This window comes from Neoarius graeffei, chromosome 7, assembly GCF_027579695.1.
Source record: "Neoarius graeffei isolate fNeoGra1 chromosome 7, fNeoGra1.pri, whole genome shotgun sequence".
In the NCBI taxonomy this organism is placed as follows: Eukaryota; Metazoa; Chordata; class Actinopteri; order Siluriformes; family Ariidae; genus Neoarius; species Neoarius graeffei.
In genome coordinates, this window is record NC_083575.1 from 78,155,215 (window position 1) to 78,179,793 (window position 24,579).

The 24,579-nt window shown below is 39.3% G+C and overlaps 2 protein-coding genes across 2 annotated transcripts in view; both read right to left on the minus strand.

Annotated features, from left to right (window-relative positions):
• Positions 1-801: 801 nt before the first annotated feature.
• On the minus strand, positions 802-3,251 carry LOC132888927 (GTPase IMAP family member 7-like). Its single transcript, XM_060925017.1, has 3 exons — positions 3,233-3,251; positions 2,369-2,944; positions 802-1,664 (listed from the first exon to the last, which is right to left on the minus strand). Exons 1-3 carry the CDS (start codon positions 3,249-3,251, stop codon positions 802-804), a joined length of 1,458 nt encoding a protein of 485 aa, XP_060781000.1.
• A 1,490-nt stretch (positions 3,252-4,741) lies between these two features.
• The window catches only part of LOC132889694 (caspase-6-like), a 32,529-nt gene continuing 12,691 nt past the window's right edge, over positions 4,742-24,579 (minus strand). Inside the window, exons 4-7 of the mRNA XM_060926445.1 lie at positions 24,231-24,307; positions 23,966-24,141; positions 8,230-8,374; positions 4,742-5,487 (exon numbers count right to left, since the gene is read on the minus strand). Coding sequence (XP_060782428.1) covers positions 5,264-5,487; positions 8,230-8,374; positions 23,966-24,141; positions 24,231-24,307 — 622 coding nt within the window. The 3' untranslated portion in view covers positions 4,742-5,263. The remainder of the gene's footprint in view (positions 5,488-8,229; positions 8,375-23,965; positions 24,142-24,230; positions 24,308-24,579) is intronic.

A 24,579-nucleotide genomic window follows, 5' to 3' on the forward strand; every position in this document is an offset into this window, starting at 1 on the left:
CTAAACAATGGAAAATAAAATACCATTTTGGCAAAAACGTTGGCATCCATTAATTTCTTGTATTAAGTAAAAAAAATAATGTAAAGTGCACACAGTCCTTCGCTGTAAACATCACACACTTTCAGTAACAGAATTTAAGCCTACATAAACACTGATTCGCACATGCAGTGTTGCCAGATACTGCTGACGTTTTCCAGCCCAAAATATGTTCAAAACCCGCCTTAATGCACTTAAAACCTCCCAATTGGGCTGGAACCGCCCAATCTGGCAACACTGCGCACATGCTGCTTCTCTTGAACGTATACACGGAAGTAAGGCGGAAGGTAGTTTGTGATGTCACCTCAAGACGACGCCAACGATTGGTCAAATTTGCGGGAAAGTTGAGGTGATTGGATATGATTGCAACACCGCCCTGAATTCGTGGGGATTGGTTGAATTTGCGTTGAAGTTGCAAATCACAACATCACGAAATCCTGGAGGGTCTGATTTAAAACTGTGTCCATATTACACATCCCATGAAATAACATGACATTTGAATTAAGAATTTTATTTTTTGACAGGTAGAACAGAACTTATTCCAAAGTACAACATCTTGTCTTTATTTGTCTACTTTTCTATTTTCTACCATTTTCTTATTCACACACAGGAACAGAGATTACTGAATGACATTCAGTCACAGAACAGAATCTTATCAGTATATTTGTTTGTGTCAGACGATAAGAAAGAGTATCTGAGTAAATGAGGATTACACTTTAGAAAAATGCAACAACCCCATTAAATAATGACGCAGATGAATTCTGCTTAATTTTTTCCTGCATTTTGTAATCGCTTCGTGAGGAAGTTCTCAAGGAGACTCCACAAAACCTGTGTGATGATGTCAATATACTTGTTTTTCTTTTCTGCTTGCTCTCTGGCCTCTCTCTCCTGCTTCTCCTGAAACTCTGTGTAAGCTTCAAACAGAGCTTCCTGCTTCAGAGCCTCAAACTGCCTGCATCTCTGCTCTTCACGTTCCTTCAGAAGCCGCTGTTTCTCTTCCTCAATCGCTTGCTCTGCCATCTGCAGCATTTCATTGGTATAATAATTTCCTCCATTTTCTGACAACATTTTGTCAATCTTTTCCAGCAGCTGAAACACCTGTGTAGGATCCTTCACCTCATTGTTGAAAACATGGTGCCTCTGGTTACACATGTTGAAGAATTTTGCCAGATCTTGGTTTTGACGAACAAACTCTTGCATGTTTCTTTTACCAAGCTTGTCTCCTTGGGTGAACAAGACCATAGTGTGGTGAATGGCATCTTCCCCGAATACCTTCAGAAAGATCTCCACTGTCTTCTTGTCTTCCTCAGTGAATCTGCCAGGCTGAACCACGAACAGGAAGACATGTGGACCAGGAGCAGAGAGAGGGATGCAGAACTTGATCCTATCTACTATCTCCTCTAATGTAAAGTTTGGATCAAACAGGCCTGGAGTATCAATCACTGCAATTTTCCTGCCATTTACTTGTTTGATGTCCTTGCAGCATTCCTTGGTCACAGGTGATGCTGATATGTCATATTTGAAGGCTTCTTCACCCAGGATGGTGTTTCCAGCAGAACTTTTTCCAACTCCAGTTTTCCCCAAAACAACAATCCGGAGATCTTCATGAAGTTTCTGCTGCTCATGCACTGTTCAGAGAAAACAGATTGTTGCAACTGTCAAGCTAATCTTATTTATGAGTCCTAATTTACAATGTACGGTAATATCATAATATCTCTGACATCACTAACATTGAATATAGTGCAAACAAGTTCTCAGTGCATGCTGAACAAATCCAAACACACATTTTACTTGATATTGCATTTATTTCACCACATGGATATCTTGATCAGTACATTTTCACTTAATTTACATTTTATGCCATAGATTATGAAATAGACATATAAACAAGAGAACAGCATGTGCCAAATAATATTCCTCTAGAGTCTAGACTAAGACAAAAACAATCTGAACAAAAACCTATCACTCTGATTTAAATTATATAGGCATTTCCTTCTAAATTAGTGAGATTATATTAAACGTTTCATAAGACGAAAATGTGGGTAATCATCATGAGTTATTGGTGATTTCATTAGCAGTTGGACATTGGCATTGCCATAGGCATTACATTGCAGAAGTTATTTCTGGAATTTCCTCAGGATCCACCAAGTTCCTAACCCTATAGCTACAGAAATCAGTGCTTTAGGGACAGCATTCTCTAATGAGGATGACTGTGATTGTGGCTCTGCTGGTACTTGCTTCTTGAGACAAACCATTGTAATTGCTAAGAATGCCACACAAGGCACAGCAATGTAGAATAAGTTTGCCCAAGGATACTGTGCCTTTTTTGCACTCTTTACATAAAATGGCTGTTTCTTCCTGATCATGGCGTCTATCTTCTCCAAGAGCTCACTGACCTGAACTTTATTTTCTGTGTTAGAATAATTGAACACATAGTACTGACCCTTACATTTGCCAATCAGTTTCATCAAGTTCTTGTCCTCTTTCACAAACTCATCTATTGTTTTGTTCTTCAGTTTGTCTCCATAAGTAAACAACACCATGCAGTAGAGATTAATATTTGAGCCTAACATTTCAACCAGCATGTCCATCACGCTCCTCTCTTGCTCCGTGAAGCGTCCCAGCTGGATGACAATGAGAAAGGAATGGGGTCCAGGATGGCAGAGGGTTACAGCTTTCTCCATCTCCTGCTTCATCTCTGTATCTGAGAGTGTGCCGAGACCTGGAGTGTCCACCACCATCACATATTTTCTACATACCAGACCTTCCCTGCTTTCAGTCCGCTGCGTCAGAGCACTGGAGCTGATGTCTGATTGAAATTCTTCACTGCCAAGAATGGTGTTCCCTGCTGCACTCTTCCCGACACCCTGAAGGCCGACCAACACCAGTCGCAGCTGTTCCTCTGTGCCTGGAAAAAATGGCCTTTAAAAGCTCAAAAAGTTTCTTTTGAGAGCGTACATGGATAAAATGTAACTTACAAACAACGGACACTGTGCAGGAAGTGTGTTCAAATGACAGGAAGAGGAAACGGATTGCAACGTGTGACTTTATGTACTGTTTTATTGTTTTTGACAGTGAATTTAACAAAGAAGAAATACACTCTTGTTCAATTATATCACAGTTGTACCTCAGTGTAGGGCTTCATGCAATAGAGGAAATGAAGATAACTAATTTTGAAATCTTTTATAAAATTTACTGGTCACCCTTCTTATCATTTACCCTGATTATTTTAGATTTCAAATGATGATAGGAATCATAAAGGAAACCACCTTAACCTCCAAGTCAAAAACTTCTGTTATACCTTAGCCTCTACTGATAGATAATAAAAGCCTTCACAAACTAAATGCCCTTACATATTAAAGTCAGCAATTCAGAGTGTAACAATCGTGCAGTACAATGTGAGAGCAGTACGGTGTGTTCTGATTGGCTGAGAGCAGCAGAGAATCAGAACCAGAACCATGTTTATTGGCCGAGTATGTCCACACATAAGGTCAAAATCAAGGTCAAAGTCACCAAAAAGGTCAAAATTGTTTTTTCACGATATCTTCCTTCATATTCATCATAAGTGCTATCGGGCGAGCTTTGTTTTGCCTGGCAACACTTGTTTTTATTGTATTAGTATTTTTATTGCGTCTTTGCTTTTTTGTTGCAAAGGAAAATGCTGTTTCCTTATACTGTATCTTCAGTGCATATTTTCATTTGTTGAATTTTTGAAGGAATAATGGTGCAGTATTCTTGACAATTCATCTTTCCAATATAATGTAACATTATGGGTAATTTTATGTTATAGTTGTGTAGTCATAAACAGTACAAATTAATATACAATCACAGTATATGTAAATGCATTGATACTGTAAATTAGTAAATGCTGTGTCTAAACTGGCCCTAAGCAGCTCATAGAAAATCTGAAATGACATGGTGTTGGTAAAAAAAAAAAAAAAATGCATGAGCTCCAGTGGATATAAAAATGTGTACACTCCCCATTAAAATTATAGGTTTTTCTGATGTGAAAAAAATTAGACCACAGTATACTATGTTCGCCCCCAGCCCTGCCCGAAATCCCCCGTCCATCGCTGCTCCTTCAAGAGCACCCCAATCGCGTGATTATAGTAGACTATCCATGAGTTTAGGAAGGCATTGCGGGGCCTTTCGCATGCAGGCTTGGGGCGTAACGGAATACATTTAATGGCGTTCGGGGGGGGCCCATTCAGAGCATTTTGTCTCGGGCCCAGCCAAAGCTGTCAGCGGCCCTGGTTGTAAATAATGGTAACTGATACAACTAGTTAAACTAATGGTCCTAGAAAGTTCTAGGATATTTAAATTATCATACTTTTTAATTTATATTTGTTTAATGAAATGTGGTGGAAATGACATTTGCTTATTCCGGGTCAGATAAAATGTAAAAAAAAAAACAATTTGTCTTGTAAATTCAGTGTGAAATCTTGTGGATCTCAATTCTATAGTGGTTATTTAAACATATGAAGCTGTGTGAGTAGAATTTGGAGAATCTTTTTTTAACTCAACTTCAAAAGGCCAAAGGTGCACATATTTGAAGAAACACCCATTTATGGAAGGAGTCTTGGGTGTTGGTGCTTTGCTCAGGACAGAGGATTTTGCATTTTCTGATTCCTTAGTAACAAGACAAGATGTACTTTTTATTCTTATTAACTTATTAAGAGGCACAAATTGAGCCCACATTATACCATTTGCATGAGAAGAACTTTAATGAAGTTATGAAAAGAAAGAACAACATGGCTGCCAGTCAATGTCTATGTGTGTGTCTTTGACTGGGAAACATATCATGGAGCATTTTAAACCAACCCATTTAAACCAAGACACATCATACAGTATACTGAAGCATGGAAAGAATCATTTAGGTCTTTTCATCAACATTATTTTTGGTGCACAGCCATCCTGCTTCACTCCATGACATGCAACTACACAGGCAAGTGCCTAGACAGTTATAACACTAGTCTCATCCATAGTTCATATATCACTACTATCAAAGCTATGTCTCTTAATAACCTCCTCTAGGTTTCTGAAAAATCCTGTAAAAACATTTTTAAAAATTATATAACAATCATCCATGTTTAGTGGTGGTTTAGTGGTTAGATTAATAGCTCAATCCTGGAGTTATGTTAAGTGTCATCTCATAGTTAATGTTGCAAAAAAAAAAAGTCCAGAAATGTTTATTGATCATTAAGTAATGCACTGGGAGTATGCTTTACTATTTCTTGCATGTAAAGTAGAGTCTTTTAGTCAACAAAGAGGTGAAGCAGGGCATCTGTTTTTTAATTTCACCATTACAGGTGACTTCACGTCTGGAGACCTTCAGGTTGACCAGTGTCAGGAGCTCGGTGAACTCCATAGTTGAGCCATGCTCTTGCAGTGTTTCACATAAATCCTGAATGTAGAACGCTCCAGACTCAACATGACGGAATGAAAAGAATCCTATTCAGAAAATAAATGAAAATCAGTGTTTAAAAGTGAACAGCCAATAATTCTATATGATCTAGAAGTGATAAACAAGCTAACCTTGACAGAAAATAGAAATGTTGTAACCTCTGTACTGAGAAACCTTTAGTTCTTTATTTGAAGAGTTCCTACACCAAGACTTCATCATGTATTCGTGTGCGTTTAAGTTTCATATGGAGTTCATGGAAAAGTTTTATACAACCCCAATTCCAAAAAAGTTGGGACGCTGTGTAAACTGTACATAAAAACAGAATGTGAAGATCTGTAAATTATGGAAACCCTATATTTCATTGAAAATAGTACAAGTACAACGTATCAAATGTTGAAACTGAGAAATTTTATTGGTCTTGAAAAATATATGCTCATTTTGAATTTGATGTCAGCAACATGTTTCAGAAAAGCTGGGACAGGGGCAACAGATGACTGAAAAAGTTGTGTAAAAAAAACCTAATTTGGTTAATTGGCAACAGGTCAGTAACATGATTGGGTATAAAAAGAGCATCCCAGAGAAGCGGAGTCTCTCAGAAGTAAAGACGGGGAGGGGTTCACCACTCTGTGAAGGACTGCATGGGCAAACGGTGCAACAATTTAAGAATAACGTTCCTCAATGTAAAATTGCAAAGAATTTGGGGATCACATCATCTATGGTCCATAATATCATTAAAGGATTCAGAGAATCTGGAGAAATCTCTGTATGCAAGAGACAAGGCTGAAAACTGACATTGGATGCCTGTGATCTTCAGGCCCTCAGGCGACACTGCATTAAAAGCAGACATGTGTCTGTAGTGGAAATCACTGTATGGGCTCAGGAACACTACAGAAAACCATTGTCTGTGAAAACAGTTCATTACTGCATCCAGTTAAAACCAGATATAAACAATATCCAGAAACGCCGGTGCCTTCTCTGGGCCCGAGCTCTTTTATGATGGACTGAGGCGAAGTGGAAAATTGTCCCGAGGTCTGACAAATCAAAAGTAGAAATTCTTTTTAGAAATCAGGGTCACCATGTCTTCCAGGCTAAAGAGGAGAGGGACCATCCAGCTTGTTATCAGTGCACAGTTCAAAATCCAGCATCTGTGATGGTATGAGGGTGCATTAGTGCACATGACATGGGTAGCTTGTACATCTGGGAAGGCATCATTAATGCTGAATGATATATACACGTTTCAGAGCAATATGCTGCCATCCAGACAAAATCTTTTTCAGGGAAGGCCTTTCTTCTTTCAGCAAGACAATGCCAAACTGCTTTCTGCACATATTAAAACTGCATGGCTCCATAGTAAAAGAGTCCGGGTGCTAAACTGGCCTGCCTGCAGTCCAGACCTGTCTCCCATTTAAATCATTTGGTGTAATATGAAGTGCAAAATAAGACAAAGGAGACCCCGAACTGTTGAGCAACTGAAATTGTACATCAGCCAAGAATGGGACAACATTTCTCTTTTAAAACTACAGCAATTGGTCTCCTCAGTTCCCAAAAGTTTACCGGGTGTTGTTAAAAGTAGATGTGATGCAACACAGTGGTAAATATGCCCCTGTCACAACTTTTTTGAAATGTGTTGCTGACATCAAATTCAAAATGAGCATATATATTTCAAAAAACAATGAAATTTCTCAGTTTCAACATGTGAAATGTTGTCTTTGTACTACTGTATGTTCAATGAAAAATAGGGTTTCCATGTTTTGCAAATTATCGTATTCTGACTTTAGCTACAGTTTACACAGCATCCCAACTTTTTTGGAATTGGGGTTGTATAATATGTATACAAAATAAAAATGTCTGAAGAGCCCTTAATCATTTTATGGATAGAGTTTTATCCTTACCTTCCAAATGAAAATATCTATTTTTACAAACAGCACATTCATAAAACTTTAAGACATTTTCTATGAACTATTTATTCCATTTCTATTCACTTAATTATTATATAGTAATGGTTTGTAAGTGTTATAAATGAAAATTTGATTGCTACTTTATTTTATGGATATGAAAATGATTCACTGAGGTGACATCTCTCATCTCATTATCTCTAGCCGCTTTATCCTGTTCTACAGGGTCGCAGGCAAGCTGGAGCCTATCTCAGCTGACTACAGGCGAAAGGCGGGGCACACCCTGGACAAGTCGCCAGGTCATCACAGGGCTGACACATAGACACAGACAACCATTCACACCTACGGTCAATTTAGAGTCACCAGTTAACCTAACCTGCATGTCTTTGGACTGTGGGGGAAACCAGAGCACCCGGAGGAAACCCACGTGGACACGGGGAGAACATGCAAACTCCACACAGAAAGGCCCTCGCCAGCCACAGGGCTCAAACCCGGACCTTCTTGCTGTGAGGCGACAGCGCTAACCACTACACCACTGTGCCGCCCGACGCCAGCCAATATTATTTAAATAGTACACCTCCAGATACCTCATAAAAAACACACTGTCTGATCATTCTGAATAATTTATTCATATTTACTTACATCCCGACTGGGCCCAAGGTAACTAAGAGTCAGTAATGTCACTGGTGAATGGCTGCCTTCTATATACTGAGTGTGTGATAGCAACTTGATTGCAATGTAACAAATTTGCTTCAAAATCATTTTAAATGTAAATGGCGCACCAGCATTTTAGTTAATGAACATCCAATATGATAAGGTAGATGTAGTAAATACACTCTTGACAAAATAAAATGTGTGGGAGTCACACTTTTCATTCGTTTCTTTCATACTCACCCTCTGCTACCGAGTAACACATGAGGAAATCTGCCCCTGCTGGGACAGTGTAGATGTTAGCTGCTTCCTCTACCTCTTCCTCATCATCACTGTCTCCTGCCATCATGCCGGTCACAGCATGTTCATATTTCTTACCAGCACATGCCTGTAGGTTTAGACATACACAGCAGTCCTCGAAACAAATCTCCCAACCTTACTTGCCCAATGGGCAAGCAGCACCCAAAACTTACTTGCCTGAAAAAAAATGCAACTTACCCAGAGCTTTATTTTATTCTGGAGGACAGAATGCAGCTTATATATATATATATATATATATATATATATATATATATATATATATATATATATATATACACACAGTGGTGCTTGAAAGTTTGTGAACCCTTTAGAATTTTCTATATTTCTGCATAAATATGACCTAAAACATCATCAGATTTTCACACAAAGTCCGAAAAGTAGATAAAGAGAATCCAGTTAAACAAATGAGACCAAAATATTATACTTGGTCATTTATTTCTTGAGGAAAATGATCCAATATTACATATCTGTGAGTGGCAAAAGTATGTGAACCTCTAGGATTAGCAGTTAATTTGAAGGTGAAATTAGAGTAAGGTGTTTTCAGTCAGTGGGTTGACAATCAGGTGTGAGTGGGCACCCTGTTTTATTTAAAGAACAAGGATCTATCAAAGTCTGATCTTCACAACACATGTTTGTGGAAGTGTATCATGGCATGAACAAAGGAGATTTCTGAGGACCTCAGAAAAAGCGTTATTGATGCTCATCAGGCTGGAAAAGGTTACAAAACCATCTCTAAAGAGTTTGGACTCCACCCATACACAGTCAGACAGATTGTGTACAAATGGAGGAAATTCAAGATCATTGTTACCCTCCCCAGGAGTGGTTGGCCAACAAAGATCACTCCAAGAGAAAGGCGTGTAATAGTCGGTGAGGTCACAAAGGACCCCAGGGTAACTTCTAAGCAACTGAAGGCCTCTCTCACATTGGCTAATGTTAATATTCATGAGTCCACCATCAGGAGAACACTGAACAACAATGGTGTGCATGGCAGGGTTGCAAGGAGAAAGCCACTGCTCTCCAAAAAGAACATTGCTGCTCATCTGCAGTTTGCTAAAGATCACGTGGACAAGCCAGAAGGTTATTGGAAAAATGTTTTGTGGACGGATGAGACCAAAATAGAACTTTTTGGTTAAAATGAGAAGCGTTATGTTTGGAGAAAGGAAAACTGCATTCCATCATAAGAACCTTATCCCGTCTGTGAAACATGGTGGTGGTAGTATCATGGTTTGGGCCTGTTTTGCTGCATCTGGGCCAGGACAGCTTGTCATCATTGATGGAACAATGAATTCTGAATTATACCAGTGAATTCTTAAGTAAAATGTCAGGACATCTGTCCATGAACTGAATCTCAAGAGAAGGTGGGTCATGCAGCAAGACAACGACCCTAAGCACACAAGTCGTTCTACCAAAGAATGGTTAAAGAAGAATAAAGTTAATGTTTTGGAATGGCCAAGTCAAAGTCCTGACCTTAATCCAATCGAAATGTTCTGAAAGGACCTGAAGCGAGCAGTTCATGTGAGGAAACCCACCAACATCCCAGAGCTGAAGCTGTTCTGTACGGAGGAATGGGCTAAAATTCCTCCAAGCCGGTGTGCAGGACTGATCAACAGTTACCGCAAATGTTTAGTTGCAGTTATTGCTGCACAAGGAGGTCACACCAGATACTGAAAGCAAAGGTTCACATACTTTTGCCACTCACAGATATGTAATATTGCATCTTTTTCCTCAATAAATAAATGACCAAGTATAATATTTTTGTCTCATTTGTTTAACTGGGTTCTCTTTATCTACTTTTAGGACTTGTGTGAAAATCTGATGATGTTTTAGGTCATATTTATGCAGAAATATAGAACATTCTAAAGGGTTCACAAACTTTCAAGCACCACTGTATATATATATATATATATATATATATATATATACACACACACAGTGGGGCAAAAAAGTATTTAGTCAGTCACCAATTGTGCAAGTTCTCCCACTTAAAAAGATGAGAGAGGCCTGTAATTTTCATCATAGGTTTACCCCAACTATGAGAGACAAAATGAGAAAAAAAGTCCAGAAAATCACATTGTCTGATTTTTAAATAATTTATTTGCAAATTATGGTGGAAAATAAGTATTTGGTCAATAACAAAAGTTCATCTCAATACTTTGTTATATACCCTTTGTTGGCAATGACAGAGGTCAAACATTTTCTGTAAGTCTTCACAAGGTTTTCACACACTGTTGCTGGTATTTTGGCCCATTCCTCCATGCAGATCTCCTCTAGAGCAATGATGTTTTGGGGCTGTCGCTGGGCAACATGGACTTTCAACTCCCTCCAAAGATTTTCTATGGGGTTGAGATCTGGAGACTGGCTAGGCCACTCCAGGACCTTGAAATGCTTCTTACGAAGCCACTCCTTCGTTGCCCGGGTGGTGTGTTTAGGATCATTTTCATGCTGAAAGACCCAGCCACGTTTCCTCTTCAATGCCCTTGCTGATGGAAGGAGGTTTTCACTCAAAATCTCATGATACATGGCCCCATTCATTCTTTCCTTTACACGGATCAGCCGTCCTGGTCCCTTTGCAGAAAAACAGCCCCAAAGCATGATGTTTCCACCCCCATGTTTCACAGTAGGTATGGTGTTCTTTGGATGCAGCTCAGCATTCTTTCTCCTCCAAACACGACAAGTTGAGTTTTTACCAAAAAGTTCTATTTTGGTTTCATCTGACCATATGACACTCTCCCAGTCCTCTTCTGGATCATCCAAATACTCTCTAGCAAACTTCAGATGGGCCTGGACATGTACTGGCTTAAGCAGGGGGACACGTCTGGCACTGCAGGATTTAAGTCCCTGACGGCATAGTGTGTTACTGATGGTAGCCTTTGTTACTTTGGTCCCAGCTCTCTGCAGGTCATTCACTAGGTCCCCCTGTGTGGTTCTGGGATTTTTGCTCACCGTTCTTGTGATCATTTTGACCCCACAGGGTGAGATCTTGCGTGGAGCCCCAGATCAAGGGAGATTATCAGTGGTCTTATATGTCTTCCATTTTCTAATAATTGCTCCCACAGTTGATTTCTTCACACCAAGCTGCTTACCTATTGCAGATTCAGTCTTCCCAGCCTGGTGCAGGTCTACAATTTTGTTTCTGGTGTCCTTTGACAGCTCTTTGGTCTTGGCCATAGTGGAGTTTGGAGTGTGACTGTTTGAGGTTGTGGACAGGTGTCTTTTATACTGATAACGAGTTCAAACAGGTACCATTAATACAGGTAACGAGTGGAGGACAGATGATCCTCTTAAAGAAGTTGTTACAGGTCTGTTAGAGCCAGAAATCTTGCTTGTTTGTAGGTGACCAAATACTTATTTTACAGAGGAATTTACTAATTAATTAATTAAAAATCCTACAATGTGATTTCCTGGATTCTTTCCCCCCATTCTGTCTCTCATAGTTGAAGTCTACCTATGATGAAAATTACAGGCCTCTCTCATCTTTTTAAGTGGGAGAACTTGCACAATTGGTGGTTGACTAAATACTTTTTTGCCCCACTGTAGGTGAAGCAGCATAATTATCATAAATCCACAAAACCATAGCACCAATATATGCAGACACATTTAGAAAGAAAGAAGTTCTAATACCAGAGAAATGAATAATTTAGGCTATATTAACCTGTGGAGAGTTTTGAATGAGTAATAATAATAATAATAATAATAATAATAATAATAATGCTGGAGCTTTGTTAAAGGAACACAGTCCTGTGCAAAATGTCACTGTGGAACCAGAGTGTAGAAATGAACCTACAGTTCGAGAGAGTTCTACACAAACACACTGAACTTTACAACAGCTGCATGCATGTGAAATGGAAATAAATCGACTAAGGCAGGAAAAACTATTTTGCATAAAATTGTTATTGTCTGTTACACACTGATCAACCTGTGTGACTCAGCTGTGCCTTTGAATCGAGAATTAATGAAAAGGGAACTGAACATTAACCGTTTATTGAAATTATTATTACAAGAATTATTATAGTTACTATATGACTACAGCTACAACTGAAATGTGCTGATTCTGTTAGTGTTTGTAATTATTGTACCATCCACTATTAGATAAAATTAAAATAAAATCTTACAATATTGTTTGAAAGTCTAGAGAAAGATATTTTGTTATTTTACAAATAATAGCACTTCAGATATTGTTTTAACAATAATAAGCATCACTGTATAAATGATAGAATGCAGATAGCTTTGTAACTACTGTACATGTCCTTGGGGTTGATGAGACATGGATGGGTGGGGATACCATCTAGCCCACAGTTTAGGTCAGAGCCCTTTGAGAGTAAATGCTCTGGCTTTTGCAACATTCTGTTCCCAAAAGCTGATGTCGGGAAAAAGTCTTTACACAAAGAAGGTTTTCTTGCTTTTGTAGTTTTTAAAAACTGTTCTTCTGTGTCGGGACTTTTCGGGAAAAAGAAGGCATATTCCAACATTTAGCTAATGCTAATGCTAGGCCACAAATCTGCACCATCACTCCAGTCATTTCGAGGAATTTTGTACGGGTCATAACCACTAATAAACTCTAATTTCCATGTGTATCTATCCTGCGCTTCTTTCTGACTAAGATTGCCCAAGTAATCCGGTAGTAGAGGTCTTTTAGCTGTAGTTTCCTTCGGACAACAGCAACAGATGCCGGACATCTCCGCTTGACTTCAGTATGTGAACAGCCAATCAGCGGGTCCCGTATGTGTTTACGATTTTTATGTCACGATTTACAACCAATGGGAGACAGCCTTTGTTAGCTGTCCACCAATCATGGGCTCCTGTGCCACAATGGCGGTATGTTGATAAATATTTAGAAAATAAAAATGATATCATTATGAAATATATGAAACCATCAAAAACAATAAAAAATCATTTTATGTATATACTGGTTAGAGGTAAGGAACATTATTCAGTGATATTGTTTATTATTAACTCCAATCGTGATATAAAAGTTCCAAGTTTGACACCTGCCCGCTTCAACCGCGCTGCTGGCACATGATGTCCTTGACCCTCGTTGCCCTTAGCCAATTGGTATAATTACATCATTACATGGACCCCTCTGAACCAAGCTTTTCCAGTAAACTCGAACACACGCATACTTTGACAAATTATAACCAAAAACAAAGAAATTTGAATGATTTCCTCAAAATATTTTTGTACTTTTATATATTGTCAAGTTGATGAATAAAACTTTTTAATGCATTTCCCGTGAAACGAGATCAAGCTCGAACCTAAAATACTTAATCTGTTGCTGTTACAAGTCCCAACAAAATGCTAACAGACAGTGGATGGATAAATTTAAAATATTTTTAGCAAATTCATGTTCTGGATATTCAAATATGTTAATATGTGGCGACTTCAATTTCCCTAAAGTCTACTGGGATTCACCAGAACTCACTATAGGTGTTGATGAAGTCTTATTCACTGAATTGTTGAATGATTATCATCTTACTCAACTCAACACCTTTCCCACAAGAGAAGCGAATATTCTAGATCTTGTCCTTACTAACGTTCCAAATCACATTACAAATTTATCAGCTTTTAGTCCAGAACAGAGCGGACTAATAACGGATCATTCAGTAGTTGTTTTTGACCTCAAGATGTCAATCAAAGCAGCGCCGTGGCTCAAGAGAACAGTGTATGACTATAGTTGAGGCGATTTTGATGGTCTTTGTGCTGCCCTGGAAGCTATTGATCTATCGAACGCTATCAACTCTGAGTCCGACATTGACATCTGTTGGACTAAATGGAAAGATATGTTCCTCGCGGCAGTTCAGGATTACATCACATCACATCACATTATCTCTAGCCGCTTTATCCTTCTACAGGGTCGCAGGCAAGCTGGAGCCTATCCCAGCTGACTACGGGCGAAAGGCGGGGTACACCCTGGACAAGTCGCCAGGTCATCACAGGGCTGACACATAGACACAGACAACCATTCACACCTACGGTCAATTTAGAGTCACCAGTTAACCTAACCTGCATGTCTTTGGACTGTGGGGGAAACCGGAGCACCCGGAGGAAACCCACGCGGACACGGGGAGAACATGCAAACTCCGCACAGAAAGGCCCTCGCCGGCCCCGGGGCTCGAACCCAGGACCTTCTTGCTGTGAGGCGACAGCGCTAACCACTACACCACCGTGCCGCCCCGTTCAGGATTACATACCAATGAAAAAGATTAAAGGCAGGAACAACCTTCCTTGGATTACTGGCGATATCATTCATGCCATAAAGAAAAAGGAAGCTGTCCGTCGGAAACTAAAGGTCTCGCTGACTGACACGATGGAAAAGAAATTCAAAGAAATGCGGGCCAATATCAAATTATTGGTTTGTGATAGTCGTGCTATGTTTTATGATTCTTTAGATATTGACTTTGTAAACAATCCTAAAAGATTCTGGTCACTCTTCAGACTGAACGGCAAGCAATCTAGTGTTCCTGATAAGTTATCAATGGGTCTACAGGAAGGATTAGATCCAGCTGCTGTTCGCAATGCTTCCACACCTCGTGACATTGCAGAACTTTTTAACATCTATTTTACATCTGTGTTCAACGACATTGATTTGAACATGATGACTATAGACCCTCCTGTAACTGTAATTAGTCTAAGCTCCACTCTGTCAAACCTACAGCTCTCCATTGAAGAAGTATTAAAGGCACTACAATCGCTCGACGTTAACAAAGCAACCGGACCAGATACTATCCCGGCTAGGTTACTCAAGGACACTGCTCTGCAAATAGCACCTTCGTTGCGTCTCCTATTCAACAAGTCTCTTGCATGCGGATCACTCCCAGATGAGTGAAAGCTTGCTAATATAATGCCCATATTTAAAAAGGGGGATAAGAGTTTTGTTGAGAACTACCGTCCTGTCTCACTACTCTGTCTAAGGTTCTTGAAAGATGTGTGCTCAGCAACTTACGCAACCATCTGTTGCAGTTGATCAATTCCTCTCAGCACAGGTTCATTCCAGGCTGCTCATGTACTACCCAGCTTGTGGAGGTATTGGACTACATCGTCTCCTTACTGGATGGTGGCAAACAAACTGATATTGTCTTTATGGACATGTCTAAGGCATTTGATAAAGTAAACCATGTTGCTCTTGTTAACAAACTCAAGGGTTTCCATATTTCTGGGATGCTCCTTGAATGGTTCAGATCATACCTACACGACAGTCACCAGTGTGTGACCATCCTTGGGACAACTAGTTCAGAAAAATGTGTCGTCTCAGGAGTTCCACAGGGCTCAATCTTGGGGCCTATTCTCTTCCTGCTGTACATTAACGACCTTCCAGACATCGTCGATAATTGTCAAATATCTTCCTTTGCTGATGATACCAAAATCTACCAGTGTATCGACTCTGTCGCGGATGCTGATCTCTTGCAAATGGACCTTGACAATCTTGTCTCTTGGTCTTCCACCAATGGCCGCACTTTCAACCAAGCCAAGTGCAAGTGTCTGCGAGTCACAAGGAAAATTAAACCCATCCTTCATCCATACAGGATCAAGGGAGATGCCCTGGACACTCCCACAGCTGAAAAAGACCTCGGAATCTGGGTATCAAATGATTTCACCTGGACCAAGCACGTACTGGATAGATGTGTCAAGGCCAACAAATTACTGGGGATTTTACGAAGAAGTGCAGTTGAAATCACAAGCATAAGGACTCATCATGCCCTTTATCTTGCTGTGGTTCGCCCTATCCTTGGTTATGCAAGTCAGATTTGGTGTCCTCAGACCATCGAGCTGATCAAGCGTACTGAGAGGATCCAAAGACGGGCTTCAAAATTCATACTGAATCTTCCCTTCCTCTGTTGTGAGTCATACACAGACAGGCTTACCACATTGGAGCTGATGCCAATTTCATACTGGCATGAATACATGGACCTTGTCTTCTTCTTTAAAGCTACAAATGGCCTTGTTCAGTTGTCTGCTGATGTGCTACCATCCCCTGATATTCCTAGACGAGTGACAAGATCTACGTCCAACACAAACACGATTCTCTTTCGGCCACGCAAATGTAGGACTGCAACTTTTCAACGGTCCTATCTTGTCTGAGTTACATGTGTCTGGAATTGTCTACCATCTAACTTAAGATGCAAGAACCTAAATCTGCTGCAATTTAAAACATTACTTAAGAAATACTATAATGACGCTCTTTCCAATTACAATTATAAGGATCCTCGTAACTTTAAGTCAATTTGTTTGAAATGTAATACTGCAAGAAGTCTAGCGAGCCAAATTACCTGCTGCTATTAATGTTGTATTTTTATATTTTTACTGTAATATACTTTTTGTTTTTATGGGCCCACAGTAATTGGTTTTTACTGTTGTGGTGTCCCTGCCTATCCGTCATTGTATTTACTAGGCGAAGTTAAATTAAAAAACAACAAAAAAAGATGAGATACTTTAGACTGGTTCCCTGCACCCTTAGTGCCTGTGTGTCTGTGTTGCTTAGGTTGCCAGCACTAACTTTTGTCGTCCGATCGGAAGATTACCATTAAAGTTTTACTCGTCCTTGCACAGACTTTAGTCGTCTCAGGTGATCGGACATGAGGTTTTTCGAGCATTGCACAGGTATATCCAATAATATAAGAACTAATCGATATCGATCCACGGTAGTTTTAGATTGTCACAAACTAAGGAAAGATGCTCATAATTGCTATTGAACTATCCAATAATGCCATGATTCATCAGGCTCAAATTGTGAAAGAGTGGTTCAGGGAGCATGAGGAATCATTTTCACACATGAATTGGCCACCCCAGAGTACTGACCTTAACCTGATTGAAAGTCTTTGGAATGTGCTGGAGAAGACTTTAGAGAGTGGTTCAACTCCAGTGGCGGCTCCTGAATTTTTTTCGGGGGGGGGCAATTTTCCCCCGTTATGTCCACTTCAACTGCGCTGCTGGCACACGATGTCTTTGACCCTCGTTGCCCTTAGCCAATTGGTATAATTACATCATTATGTGGACCCCTCTGAACCAAGCTTTTCCAGTACACCCGAACACACACATACTTTGACGAATTATAACCAAAAACAAGGAAATTTGAATGATTTCCTCAAAATATTTTTGTACTTTTATATATTGTCATGTTGATGAATTAAACTTTTTAATGCATTTCCCATGAAATGAGATGAGCTACTTTAGACTGGTTCCCTGCCCCCTTAGTGCCTGTGTGCCTGTGTTGCTTAGGTTGCCAGTACTAACTTTTGTCATCCGATCGGACGATTACCATTAAAGTTTTACTCGTCCTTGCACAGCGTTTAGTCGTCTCAGATGATCGGACATGAGGTTTTTCGAGCATTGCACAGGTATCATATATATAGCAAAAGTACAGCATGTACTGTCCATCTGTGTTGTCAAAAAAGTCACACAGTAAGAATTCATTGGACGCCTTTAGCTTCGATTGCAGTGAACATTCACCATGGTATTGTTTCAGCAACCTTATGCAGAGTCAAAACATTTATTTCTGTCCAGAGTTGCATTAGTTTTTCACTGAGATCTTGTATTGATGTTGGGAGAGTTGAACCACTCTCTAAAGTCTTCTCCAGCACATTCCAAAGACTTTCAGTCAGGTTAAGGTCAGTACTCTGGGGTGGCCAATTCATGTGTGAAAATGATTCCTCATGCTCCCTGAACCACTCTTTCACAATTTCAGCCTGATGAATCATGGCATTATTGGATAGTTCAATAGCAATTATGAGCATCTTTCCTTAGTTTGTGACAATCTAAAAGTACCGTGGATCGATATCGATTAGTTCTTATGTCCGATAATATTGGATTGTAACTATATAGTAATGATATAAAGTGCTGTCCACCAGGCACCCAGCAGAATCATACCATAATAAATGTCATGGTGTTGTTTCTGGCATGCAGTGTCAAAGAAAGGAATAAATACATATTCATAACTGTGATGTGTATCTCATTACTGGTGTCACTGTCACTAGACAATGCAGCAATTTACTGACGCGAAATACACTACACTACACAATTTAATGGTTCATATGCTATAATATTATTATTCTATTCAGGTTTATTTTGTGCCCTTGCAAATATTTTGCTCATACACTCATCAGGAGCTCTGCTTTTAGACATTGACTATATACAGTCATGTGAAAAAGAAAGTGCACCCTCTTTCAAGTCTAGATTTTAAGTGTCAGGACATAATAAAAAAATCATCTGATCCTTACCAGGTCTTAAAATTTGGCAAATACAACCTCAGATGACCAATAACACATGACATATTTGCCCTGTCATTATTTATTTAACACAAAGTAAGCAAAAAATGCAGTAGCAGTGTGTGAAAAATTAAGTACACCCTTACTGCTTCCATAGAAATTATGAAGGCAGTTAGCAGGCAGGTGTTGCTGAATTTGATTAATTGATCATCAGCAAGTGTGGCCACCTCTTAAAAAGCAGAAGTTTTGGCAGGTTGCTGGTCTGGGGCACTCAGGTGTATGTTAACACAATGCCAAGGAGGAAAGACATCAGCAATGATCTTAGAGAAGCAATTGTTGCTGCACATCAGTCTGGGAAGGGTTATAAGGCCATTTCCAAACAATTTGAAATCCATCATTCTACTATGAGAAAGATTATTCAGAAGTGGAAAACATTCAAGACAGTTGCCAGTCTTCCCAGGACTGGACATTCCAGCAAATTTACTCCAAGGTCAGACCATGCAATGCTCAGAGAAATTGCAAAAAACCCAAGAACTACACCTAAGACTCTACAGGCCACAGTTAGCATGTTAAATGTTAAAGTTCATGACAGTACAATTAGAAGAAGACTGCGCAAGTATGGCTTGTTTGGAAGGGTTGCCAGAAGAAAGCCTCTTCTGTCTAAAAGAATATGGCAGCACAGCTTAGGTTTGCAAAGATGTATCTGAACGAGCCACAAGCCTTCTGGAACAATGTCCTTTGGACAGATGAGACCAAAGTAGAAATGTTTGGCTATAATGCACAGTGCCATGTTTGGCAAAAAAAACAAACACAGCATATCAGTGCAAATACCTCATACCAACCATCAAACACGGTGGTGGAGGGGTGATGATTTGGGCTTGTTTTGCAGCCACAGGGCCTGGGCACCTTGCAGTCATTGAGTCAACCATGAACTTCTCTGTATACCAAAGTATTCTAGAGGCAAATGTGAGGCCATCTGTCCAACAGCTAAAGCTTGGCTGCAATTGGGTCATGTAACAGGACAATGATCCCAAGCACATCAGCAAATCTACAGCAGAATGACTGAAATTGAAAAGAATCAAGGTGTTGGGAATGGCCAAGTCAAAGTCCAGACCTCAACCCAATTGAAATGCTGTGGCGAGACCTGAAGAGAGCTGTGCATAAACAAATGCCCTCAAACATGAATTAACTGAAGCAATGTTGTAAAGAAGAGTGGGCCAAAATTCCTCCACAACGATGTGAGACTGATAAAGTCATACAGAAAACGATTGCTTCAAGTTATTGCTGCAAAAGGTGGTTCTACAAGCTATTGAATAATGGGGTATAGTTACTTTTTCACACATGGATTCTGCATTTTCACTTAATTTTTGTTAAATAAATAATGACATGGTGGAATCTGTTGTGTGTTGCTTTACACCTGAGGTTAGATTTGCATAATTTTTGCATAATAATTACTCTGTGGACACTTTACCGAGCCTTACTTCCTTGTTTGCATTCCTGGTTACCTGATCTCTGTGTTCTTGTGATAACCTGTTTGTGCCTCACGTGACCTTTTACTTGTTTACTGTGTTTGATTTCTGCTTGCCAATTTGGATTGTCTGCCTCTTTTCACTATTCTTAATAAAACCTATTCTGCACTTACATCAATCTCCTACCCAAATCCTGACATTATAATTGTAGACAAATAAAAGAATGTTGTTCAGTAAGTTCAGGATTCATGTCTCATGGTTGATTTGGAAAGCTGGCAATTACTTTCAATTTCACTTATATTTTGAAAGGGCAAAGATTTCTCAGGACTTTGTTTATGGCCAAAGCTAAAGACTATGAGTCACAATGATATGAATCATTTACAGTCATATGATTTTCTGGTGAACCAACCAAAGTTCAAGTTATTTCAAAATCCAGAGTAAATAAAAGAGAATTTCCTGTAAGAGGTTGTCATTTTCCTGATTTCACCCGTCATGCTTACCTACCGTCTGATAATAGTCACGTCAGTTGGGTTTTATCCATTCATCCATGATCCGTAACCGCTTATCCTGCCTGTGCAGCATTGCCAGCAAGCTGGAGCCTATCCCAGCTGACTATGGGCAAGAGGTGTGGTACACCACCCCGCCTCTTGCCCATAGTCAGCTGGGCAAGACAAGTCACCAGGTCATCGCAGGGCTGACACATAGAGAGAACAACCATTCACACCTATGGTCAATTTAGAGCCACCAATTAGCCTAACATGCATGTCTTTGGGGGAAACCAGAGCATCCAGAGGAAACCCACACAGATGGGGGGAACATGCAAACTCCACATAGAACAGTTGCCTGTTGGCCACTGGGCTCAAACCCAGAACCTTCTTGCCATGAGGCACCAGTGCTAACTACTACACCACCAGGCTGCCTTAGGTTTTATTCATAGTGTATAATATGTTTATAATTTTGGTATTTATATTCATTAACCATTATAAGTGTGTTACATGCTACATGTGTGTCATCACCATTTCAGAATTAATCCAGAATTGCTTCCACAATAAACGACAAAATTCAAGTTAATAATGTTTATCAACCTACCTATGAGGAGCATAATATTTTATTTATTTTTTAAATGTAGCTTTTAATATTTTCTTTTAATGCTTTATAACTATGCATAGGTTGTTATTAGCCATAATGGTTGTGTAGTACAATAGTTAGGGGAAGCCATGATTAGGCCTATCTAAAACAGCTTTGGGATCAAAAGGTTGTTGGTTTGATTCCCTAGACCAGCAGGACTGGCTGAAGTACCCTTGAGCAAGGCACCTACAGTGGTGCTTGAAAGTTTGTGAACCCTTTAGAATTTTCTATATTTCTGCATAAATATGACCTAAAACATCATCAGATTTTCACACAAAGTCGAAAAGTAGATAAAGAGCATCCAGTTAAACAAATGAGACCAAAATATTATACTTGGTCATTTATTTATTGAGGAAAATGATCCAATATTACATACTGTATCTGTGAGTGGCAAAAGTATGTGAACCTCTAGGATTAGCAGTTAATTTGAAGGTGAAATTAGAGTAAGGTGTTTTCAGTCAATGGGATGACAATCAGGTGTGAGTGGGCACCCTGTTTTATTTAAAGAACAAGGATCTATCAAAGTCTGATCTTCACAACACATGTTTGTGGAAGTGTATCATGGCATGAACAAAGGAGATTTCTGAGGACCTCAGAAAAAGCGTTATTGATGCTCATCAGGCTGGAAAAGGTTACAAAACCATCTCTAAAGAGTTTGGACTCCACCCATACACAGTCAGACAGATTGTGTACAAATGGAGGAAATTCAAGATCATTGTTACCCTCCCCAGGAGTGGTTGGCCAACAAAGATCACTCCAAGAGAAAGGCGTGTAATAGTCGGTGAGGTCACAAAGGACCCCAGGGTAACTTCTAAGCAACTGAAGGACTCTCTCACATTGGCTAATGTTAATGTTCATGAGTCCACCATCAGGAGAACACTGAACAACAATGGTGTGCATGGCAGGGTTGCAAGGAGAAAGCCACTGCTCTCCAAAAAGAACATTGCTGCTCATCTGCAGTTTGCTAAAGATCACGTGGACAAGCCAGAAGGTTATTGGAAAAATGTTTTGTGGACGGATGAGACCAAAATAGAACTTTTTGGTTAAAATGAGAAGCGTTATGTTTGGAGAAAGGAAAACTGCATTCCAGCATAAAAACCTTATCCCATCTGTGAAACATGGTGGTGGTAGTATCATGGTTTGGGCCTGTTTTGCTGCATCTGGGCCAGGACGGCTTGTCATCACTGATGGAACAATGAATTCTGAATTAGACCAGCGAATTCTTAAGTAAAATGTCAGGACATCTGTCCATGAACTGAATCTCAAGAGAAGGTGGGTCATGCAGCAAGACAACGACCCTAAGCACACAAGTCGTTCTACCAAAGAATGGTTAAAGAAGAATAAAGTTAATGTTTTGGAATGGCCAAGTCAAAGTCCTGACCTTAATCCAATCGAAATGTTGTGAAAGGACCTGAAGCGAGCAGTTCATGTGAGGAAACCCACCAACATCCCAGAGTTGAAGCTGTTCTGTACGGAGGAATGGGCTAAAATTCCTCCAAGCCGGTGTGCAGGACTGATCAACAGTTACCGCAAATGTTTAGTTGCAGTTATTGCTGCACAAGGAGGTCACACCAGATACTGAAAGCAAAGGTTCACATACTTTTGCCACTCACAGATATGTAATATTGGATCATTTTCCTCAATAAAAAAATGACCAAGTATAATATTTTTGTCTCATTTGTTTAACTGGGTTCTCTTTATCTACTTTTAGGACTTGTGTGAAAATCTGATGATGTTTTAGGCCATATTTATGCAGAAATATAGAAAATTCTAAAGGGTTCACAAACTTTCAAGCACCACTGTAACCCCCAACTGCTCTGGCAAGAGTGGTGGTGTACCTTGTGTCTGATTAGCCAAAGAAAAACTGATGACGCGATTATTGGTTCGGGTAGGAGCATGGCCAAAACTAAAAAACTTGTGTAGTATTGCACATGCCATTATAATAAATAGTGATGCATTACATTGAATCAAAAGGCAGTGTACAAATTAACTGTTAATAAAATAAAACTTCAAACTTTGGATAATTTCAATAAAGCTATTTATTTCTTCTTTGCTAATGTGCTCTTTATATATAAATTCATGTAAATTTATATACACTCGCATATTTATTCAAGGTATAAATATGTATTTAATGTATTACTTTGCTTAATTTTGTTTTCTCAGTTTCTTTTTTCATTGTTAAACTTGCCTTGTTCCAACGATTATTAGCACCCTTTTGTAAAGGTTAGTAAAAAAAAGGGGGGGGGGGGGTTGGAACAATCCACCTTCTGGTGAAGTGGCTTCATCTCACACTCAAAAAATGAGAAAAATCCAACTTTTAATTGAAATTAATTTATTTAGAGAAAAAAGTCTCTCATCAAGGGACTTCAGCAAGGGACTCATCAACATTTGATGAGGGTGCCAATAATTGTAGAGGGCTCTGTATATTACTCTACATTTTACAGTAATTTACTGGCAACCTGGTTGCTAAGATCTAAACACACAACCTTCCAATCTGTAACCCAAAGCCTTAACCACTGACCTAGTTGTGGTGTTACAGATCAGAAGGTTACGTGTTCAAATCCCAGAACTTCCAAACTGCCATGATTGGGTCCATCAGCTCAGTGTGTCCTGCATCAGCCAAAAGAGCAATTGTACTAGATTATATGTTATTTTATACTGTGCAAGACATTACATTCCTTTACTGTAATGTAATATCTTGTTTACTGTTTTACAGTTGTTTACAGTAATCAACTGGAAATCCAAGTTCCCAATAAATTGCTGTGTTAATTTGTTTACAGTTTACTCTAATAAAAGTGGATGAAGTGTCTTAATGAGGAGTAATAAACTGTTGTTGTTGTTGTTGAGTGACATCACACTTACCTGAAAGATGAAGATCTTGGGCTTCCCGACAAGGCTCTTGCACTGATCTCCTCTGAACAGATCTGTTATATCCTTAATATCAATGTCATCATCGAAGACGGAAATTTTCTTTTCTTTCCCATGAGTCAAGAAAATGCAGACAAAGCAGTCGGCATCTGCATGGTTGGCTGCAGCAGCTGTGGTTAAAAGTTATTAATGTTGATATGACAACATTTACAGAAAACAAATCAGTTTTCAAAAACATGATGGAGTTTGAGAATTGTACCTTTACGTAATTCCACTAGCACCTCCTTCTTAGTTTTGTCATTGTGAGTGTTTACTTCAAACCCTAAGACTTGAAATCTGAAATAAAAATGGAAAGTAGCCAAAGATGTAAAGAGATGGTAATTTTATGTACTTTGATTTTAAAGCTATAGTATTTTCAAAGAAAAACAGCATAGACATGCAATTTTAAACACAGTACAAAAATATATAGAATTAGGGGGATTTACAAATCTGGCTTTCAAATCTGAATTAGAAAATTCATGGTCTGATTTCAAAATAAAAGAACAATTTACCAGAGACTTTCAGGACACCTGAAATATTTACGTGTGCAAAGAAAACAGGTATCTACT